Below are 8927 nucleotides of genomic sequence, written 5' to 3'. Positions count from 1 at the left end.
CTACTAGAGTGGCTTGAGAGCAGCATAGATGGCCATGAATACAAGAAGAAACGCAATAATGTTCAATATTACTTTATTAATCCTAAAGGTATTATTATTGATGAAAATTGCTTTGAGATTGTTTCAGGTTCATTGGAACCTTGTTTCAAGTTTGTTGGAACCCTCATTTATAGCTAGAGAATTAATTGTGGATGAGAAGGCAAAGAATCAATTGCTTGAGAAGGGAGATGAGACGAACTTGGACATGAGGATGTCAGGAAAGACGAATGCTATGACCATGGTGAAGTCGAAGAAAAAGACATTTCCACAAGGGGTGAACATTAGCAAGGACCACGACAGAACTAAAGCCATACAATTTATAACTAAAAGACACAAGTAGGGGAGAAACCGCAAGCAGGAACAAGACATCGACATTGACTCAGAAGACAACACCAATCATAAGAACAAGAGGAAGTGGGTGTGACAAACCTGTAGCATCAGCAAACCATGCTGGCGGACAATAAAAGAAGAAAATGTTATTAAGTATAGTTGATAGGGTCGTCGACTGTTTGAGCAGGGGAGAATGTCAAGGGTTAGCATTTCTATGTCTCAAGGGTAGAATAGTATTTTTCATATTATATTTTATTACTAATTGTTTTAGAGAGTGATGGGCAAAATATTGTAATGTCTTCTACTATTTACGGGAGAAGTGATCGGTGATTAAGGTCACACGTTATAAAATCAGTCACTAATCAGGTTAGTCCCGTGCTTGTCTCTTATAGGTCCTCCCCCGTATCTATGCTAAGAATGCATGTTAATATGTCCCATTGTATGGATTATTAATTATTATTGAATAACATAAGTAGTCCGAATTATATTTTATACGCGTGTCTCTTACTATGTTGCTTGTGACTATATTTTGGATAATATTGCGTTATGTTATTGCTTGAGATATTTATCCTGATATGTTACTTGTGCATGACAAATTTACCCGAATATCTTTGGTTGATTTGTTGGATTGCATTTTCGATAAGCGTCATATAGTCCCAAAATACATGCATTGAGTTGGGCTCGTGACATTTGGTAAAAGTGGAAGAAAAGCAAACATTGAATAAAACAAGGAAAACTTATTTTGTTACTGTTGATGTTGTTAAATGAAATCCACGTTGATTTCCACATCATCCATCTCTAACAGACATTAGTCTATTTAATTGCTTCCTCATATAAAGGGCTAATATAACCATTTTTAGCATTTTTTTTTGTGTTTAAATAGCCAAAAAAAAAAAAAGAAAAGGGGCAAATGTGGGCTTTGCTCATAACTTTAGTGGCAAAAATGCATCTTTGTCCCGTTCTTAAATCATGGAATGCTACACCCTCAAAAGTGCAATTACCCCAACTCCAATTAATGTAATTTGTGTCTCAAATTGAAAATTAGTCACGACATTGAGAATGATCCCTAAACTGGGGGACTGCAATTACAATTTACCATACCCCTGGCTATTCCTTCAACGGCAGCGTTTCTACTACAAGAAAACGCAAACAGAAAGTAAAATCAACCTGAAACTAAACCCTCTCTCTCTCTCTCTCTCTCTCTCTCTTTCTCACTTATTAAGATCCAAAAATTTTCCATCACTTTCCCGAGAAACCAGAAAGAAAAGAGAAAGTCCACATATCGCGTCAAAGAAAATGTCGCATAGCGACACAATCCCTCTCCACGCCTCCTCCCAATCAGACATAGACGAGATCGAAAACCTAATTAACGCCAGCGTCCAATCGGGCCCAGCAACAGTCCTACCGGCCCGTCCACCAAGCCCGCCGCGAATTCCGGTCTCATCGTCACCATTTATCCAATCAAATCTCCCCCCACCGCGTCCGACAAGCCAAAAGCCACCGTCAGTCCCTGCGGCACCCCCACCACCACCACCAGCTAGTAATAATTCTCATGGATCGAATATTGGTGCGTCCGGATTCGGATCGGCCCCCAATACGTTAACGGAGCCGGTCTGGGACACGGTGAAAAGAGATCTGTCGAGGATAGTGAGTAATTTGAAGTTGGTTGTGTTTCCAAATCCCTTCAGAGAAGATCCTGGTAAAGCATTGAGAGATTGGGATCTGTGGGGCCCTTTCTTCTTCATTGTGTTTTTGGGTCTTACTCTTTCTTGGTCTGCTTCTGTCAAGAAGGTAAGTTATTTGTTTTCAAATCTTCTTAATAGTTACTAAATTTTATGTCTTTGCACCCAATCTAGTGAATACTGCCTATTAATGATTGTGTATTAGGGATTTTGGTTTTTGTCAGTTTTATGCTATATGTTTGATATCAAAGATTGGGATTATTGTTATATATGTAGGCTTTGGTTATAAGTTGCAACTATTTCAATAGATTAGGTGTGGTTTTATGAACTTTCATGCCATCTAAGCACATAGAATTAAGTTTGCTTGTGAATGTCTCTAGTCTTGAACTTGTGTTGTAAGGAATGGTTTTAGCAATGCCGATGTGATTCAATTGTTCTTCTATTTTTTTCTATGTTAGAGTTGTATGGATCGGGATATTTTGGCAATTCTGATTTAGTGGTCATTATCTCAAGTTAGGCCATTTATTATCAGTTTAAAACATGCTAATGCTATGCATGTTGGTCTGGTAAACACCTTTTGAGCAATTTAGAGCTTTTCATGCCTTGTTCAACTATGATAGCCTATGATATGATAATCGAGTCGTAGAGCATCTTGTATTGACCAGTGTCAAACTGTCAATAATAATGGTAAACCACCAGGTTATTGCAGTCCTCATGCCTCATGCCTCATGTTTTCTATGTTTACTTTAGCCTCTCACATTTAGTTGAGGTTTTTGTTAATTGTTCTATTCAACTTGATATAATATTTGGATTTTGAAATTACATATAAATTTTCGTTTTCTTTATTCCAGCCTAATATATGCCTATGGAATGACTTATAGTGTTTGTACGGAAGTTCACTTGATCTAGTGAAAGGTCATCCCTTGAGGGTATGAATCCCTCATTTCACCCAGTATAGATCAGGGGATAGGAGTAGTTTGCTGTGGTAAAATGCTGTGACTTGTCAAAGGATAATTGTGTTGATCAAGGATGTGTTTATTTATTTATTTTAAATTTTTTAACTTTTTTCTTACATATGACGGCTTAGGATGGTTATGATTATTTTGATCTAGGTTGGTACTGACAATCTTGTTAGAGATATTTTGAGGTTCCAAAGGCCTGTAGTAGTTTGATTGTTGATAGAATACCATGCGTACAATAAGGTCTAGGTGTATTTTTATGGAGCAAGCAAATTAGAGAGTTTGAAAGCTTACAATTGCAGCAGAATGTGTCTGATGGTGAGAACAGCCCTCAAAACAGTAATAAACAGTGATTTGACCATGGCTAATTGATGGTAATATAATTGGTGATTGAAGAGAAGGTATGCTAAGTTTTGAATCAGTTGGATTTTAAATTTTGAAATTTCTAGAAAGCGATGCTGTATCATCATGTCTAGAAGTGTTTATAGACAACATAGACAGAATCCATCAGCTTCAAATAACCCTAAAGAGATTTAGAAAGCTTAATTCATTCTTTTTTGGCAAAACTGTTCTTCATCCTTCAAAACTAGTTGCATGTTTTATAGATTCAAAGGTTATCTAAAACCTATTTGGATTCAAATTGCTTATTACATGATTATATCCAAGAACATGAACAGACTAATTGAAGAAGAATACTGAAGGTTCCAAGTTGTTATACATTTTTGTTAAAGCATGGCTTAAGGATATTTAGTTTTTTAAGTGTGCTCTTTAATCAGCACCCTAATTAACGTTTTTTTCACTTTTACATGTTTTATGGGACACCTATCCGGGGTAGAATAGATGAATTGCATGGAATTTAAGCATTCCCCTTATATTTTTTGGTGGTTACGTTGATGCTTTCTAGTTTGTGGTTATCCTGCTTCCTGTTTGGGGGCAATACATTTTAATTAATGTTGCTCTTCTAAGACCCACAAATCATGACATGTCATGTACCTATTCTTTGGTTATGAGGAAGGGTATGAGGGTTGGACCTACAACCTAACTCTAGCTGCTGCTCTTCTTGTACTTTGCCTTACTATATTGTTCAAAATAGGCTTTCTTTAGTAAAAATATTGTCTTAACAGCTTTTGCTATATTTCTTCCAGTCTGAGGTTTTCGCTGTTGCATTTGCTCTACTTGCAGCCGGTGCTGTAATCTTGACATTGAATGTTCTGCTACTGGTATGACTTCTATTGCTTGCTCTCTCTCTCTCTCTCTCTCTCTCTCTCTGCAGCGCAACACAAGCATATGTGCATGTTTAAACCTTCAGCTTACCTTTTGACTTTGTGATTTAGATGGAATTTTCTATTCAATTGCATCTTTTGTAACTTCAGATGTTAAGGACTTTCTCATCTATTATTAAGTTATCCAGATACCACATTGATGAGATTTGCAGAATTTCAAAGTCCTTCAAGATTGATAATCATGCTTCTTCTTTTCAGGGTGGACATATAATTTTCTTCCAAAGTCTTAGCCTTCTGGGTTATTGTCTCTTCCCTCTGGATGTTGGAGCACTAATCTGTATGTTGAAGGACAATGTAATAGTGAAAATAATTGTGGTTTGTGTGACATTGGCATGGAGCTCGTGGGCTGCCTATCCATTCATGAGCTCAGCTGTCAACCCAAGAAGAAAGGCTCTTGCACTTTACCCTGTTTTCCTTATGTACGTATCGGTTGGTTTCCTCATCATTGCCATTGATTAATGAATAGCAAACCCTAGTGTCAAGGTTTTCATAAGTAATTGAAACTCACAGGGAGTACATAGGAATTTTATGTGATGGGTTCTTTTTGCTTCACATGTAACTGTATTTTTTGACACTTTTTTCCAACTGAAACATGTTATGGAGACTCAAATCTGCCTATATTATATTATAATACAATACTATAATGTGGTTCTGAATTGCACTTTCTATCATTTGCGAATTGGTGATGTACGAATTACAGTTTCTTGTGAGAAGTTGGGAGTCCAGGATGTCAAATGTGTTCTTTTAAACTTTTGTGATCTTATGGATAAAAATTTATGCTTGTCACTATTTGCAGACAACATAATCCTGCAAATGGAATCTCATAATGTGATGGAAAAGTAATCCATCATTGTGCTTGTGATATGGGACAAATGTGAAGTTGGATTCATTTCTCAGGCTGACATTTCCTAACCATATCTCTAATAAAGGAAAAGAAAATATAAAAAATATCTATTTTTTATTTTTTATTGAACTGTATCAAAATATTAAAAATATAATTTTTAATTTTTTTAAAATCACAGTTTTGATTTCTTTTTAATAAAGGAAAAGAAAATATAAAATTATATCTATTTTTTATTTTTTATTGAACTGTATTAAAATATTACAAATATAATTTTTGATTTTTTTTGGTTATTTTCTAGTAAAATAATCAAAAAATAATTAAAAAGTATTCAATAAATAATTAAAAAATAATTATAACGTAAATTAAAAAAGTTAAACGACAGTATTTTTGAAAAAAAGAATTTATATAATATTGTTTGTTAATTTTAAAATATTTTTGAAAAGTTGCAAAAAAAAAAAACCAAACCTACCAATGCCTTGCTATCCAAATACGTTACGAGTAGCAATGGGCAAGGCTAGTTGACCAAGAATTTAATTTTGGAACCCAAATGGTCCAATCCTTATGCAAAGCCCAAATGGTGGAACCCATTTCTTACAGTGCTCTTTTAAGTGTGAAGGCATCAGCATTTTGCGTCATGTTTATCTGCCTAAAAATGAATCAGATATTATTTAATTTCAAGGAATGAAATATAGCATCCTTCTAATTATTGGTGGATGTGCATTATTCAGTTTGGGTCAGATGGGATAAAATGTTGTAAGGGAATTTTTGGCTAGTTATATATCGGAATAATAAATAAGAGATATACATTATAATTGAATATATATATATATATATATACATATAAACAAGAACTATTCCGTGTCAAATATATATATATATATATATATATATAAACAAGAACTATTCCGTGTCAAATCAAACCAAATTTTATTGTTTGAAAAAGAAAATAGCCGAACCAAAATTATATTAGTGAAAATAAAAAATTAATTTCGAAAATATATTTAAAATAATTATAAAAATATTCTATTTTTTATTTCCTTACATTTTATTTTTTTATTTTTTTGTTCCCACTTTCTAGAAATTGATGTATGCATCTCCAAATATTGCTTCATTTTCATTAAAAGAAAAAGAAAAAAGAAATTAGCAACTTTAAATTCAAAATGCACTGTTTGCATTTGTATGATCCCTGTGTCTTTTTTTTTTTTTTTAACGTAGACCTTTTTCTTTATATACTATCAATATTTGGGGGCAATTGTTTCATGTATTTCATCTCTCTCTCTCTCTCTCTCTCTCTCTCCATACTCACCTTCATATCTATTTTCATCAGTATTATAATATTTTTTTATCCTCTACAATCATATTAATTAATATATTCTTTTATAAAAAAATTAAAATAAATTATGACATATTTTTATTTAATCTTTAGGGTTAAATACTATTTAACTTCTAAGGTTTAATCTAATATATGAGCCGGTCCCTGTATTCTTTTAATACATGAATTCTATTAAATTTAACTAACTACTGTATCTTTTAATGTTAGTCAAAAGACTAAGTTGGTAATCTAAAATTATAATTTGGTACTTTAACTTATTATCAAGTATCAAACTCAATTAAAATTAATTATCAAATTAGAATAAAATCTTATTCTTAGCACAAGTTAGCTTTAGTATCTAACTAAAATAATAAATTTCATATTCTTTTATTTGTTTATATTTTTACTTTTAGTATAATTTAATTTTAAAAAATTTAAACGTGTTAAAAATATTTATTTTACTCTTATTAATCTCATTTAAATAGTTGATAAAAAGTTACGTTTTTTGCGTACAAGATTATTATAATCTTCTTCATTAATAGTAAACTTGTCACTTGGTGTTTAGATTATTTCGCTAGACTAAAACATAATTATTTAATTTAATTTTTACTTTTAATATAGTTTAACTATAATATATAATAAAAATAAAAATAAAAATAGAATAATATTTTTTAATTAGAAATATTTATTTTATATTAATAACTAAAATTAAATTATATGGTAATCTATTAAGTAGCTTTAAAGTGTTTAAATTTGATTGAATTAAATTGTATCAAAAATTAAAAAAAAAATAGAGTAAAAAAAGAATATTAAATTTATTATTTTAGTTAGATACTAAATCTAACTCGTGTTAAAAATAAAATTTTACTCTAATTCGAGAATAAAATTAATTTACAGGTTTGATACTTGATAAAAAATTCAAAGATTAAATAATAATATTAAATTACCAGCTTAGTTTTTTAACTAACAATGAAGAGGGTAGTAGTTAGTTTTATTAAAATTTAAGAGGGCTTTGATGTAATAAAAAGATGCAAGGACCGACTCATGTATGAGACTAAATCTCAAAAGGTAAATAGTATTTAACCTTGATTTTTAATTTAAAAGTTATGTGTTCTCTTTTCTTTGTAAAGGAAAATAGAGATAATAATTATTATGTTAATTTAGTTTGAGAATATTTTTTAAAGAGTTTTGTTAGATAAAACATTCATAATATTAGCATTGAAATAGTTAATTAATAAAAGAGTTAAGTCAATAAGTGCAGAGAAGAGAAAGATTCAATTTCGATATGATTAATACTAAAATAACTAAAACTAGTCATTTGGTAGATTGGATTTTAGTATTTTTATAAATTAATTTTTATTTTTATCCTTTAATAATATGACAGTTTCATAAGTGCATATTTAATTTTGTTACTCAGTTATTAGTTAAATTGTTATCCTCTGAAACATGAAATTAATTTGAAACGTAGATATACTATTGTGTCAAGCTACTGAGACTAAATAACCATTTAAAAAATAAAGTCAAGAAATTAAGGAACTAAACTTCTGTTTTGATAGAAAGCTGAAAAATTAATAAATCTGATTAATGTAAAATTTACTAAACAAATTGAACTTAAATCCAACCAATATCAAAATGATTAAGATTAACCATTTGAGTAGTTAAATCTTTAACATTGATAAATTATTTGAATTATTCTAGTGACATGAAATCTAAAACACATAGTAGTTTAAAAAGCTATATTAACTAATTAACTTGGTCTTTGACTATAAAGGCATTAAGATTATATCACCGTTGTTCATTTATAATTCAATATTAATTTAATATAGTTGCTTTTTTAATTTAATTAAATAAATCTAAATTAATTAATTACATAAATTATAATTATAATTTAATACTCACAATACTTAAAATAATTTTTAATAACATAAAATTATATATTCTATTTTTATTATTGTTACTAAGCTCTATATTAATTATTTTATTTAATTATATATGAAAAGTTACACAGTTAAACATAATATCATTGCTAAATTATTCTATTTCGGATTTATTATTTATTTACTTTAAAAATCAAGTCCTTGTAAATATAGTAAGTCGAAATTTTTTTATGATACTATATATAATCATAATGAATAATTTTATTTTGTTTACGTTTGATTAATTTTTTGATCTATAAGAAATTGTCTTTAATTTTTTTTCATAAAATGATTTTTTACTTTTAATCTCTACTTTAATTTCTTTTTCGGTCGCTAAATATAATTTCTTTTTCTAGTATATCTATAACATAAGTAATATGGAATTTACTCTCTAATCTATATTATTTTATATTTTAAATTTATTCATTGATTTTTACTTTTGGTTTAATCAATATTTTTTGAACTTGTTGACTTTTTATTGATATTTAGTTAATGGGTGATTGATTTTATAATTAGTATGATTGATGTTTAGTTGATGTTTGGTTGATTTTCAAAACTATGA

At 29.8% G+C, this 8927-nt stretch overlaps 1 protein-coding gene across 1 annotated transcript; it reads left to right on the top strand.

The window, feature by feature from the left end:
* Positions 1-1397: 1397 nt before the first annotated feature.
* LOC8273742 (protein YIP4b) lies at positions 1398-4949 on the top strand. Its single transcript, XM_048372134.1, has 3 exons — positions 1398-2160; positions 4156-4230; positions 4492-4949. The coding sequence occupies exons 1-3, from the start codon at positions 1429-1431 to the stop codon at positions 4750-4752; spliced, it is 1068 nt and encodes a 355-aa protein (XP_048228091.1). The 5' UTR covers positions 1398-1428; the 3' UTR covers positions 4753-4949.
* The last annotated feature ends 3978 nt before the right edge of the window (positions 4950-8927 follow it).

Source organism: Ricinus communis, chromosome 3, assembly GCF_019578655.1.
Source record: "Ricinus communis isolate WT05 ecotype wild-type chromosome 3, ASM1957865v1, whole genome shotgun sequence".
NCBI classification, from domain to species: domain Eukaryota; kingdom Viridiplantae; phylum Streptophyta; class Magnoliopsida; order Malpighiales; family Euphorbiaceae; genus Ricinus; species Ricinus communis.
This window is presented reverse-complemented; position numbering and strand designations above follow the sequence as displayed.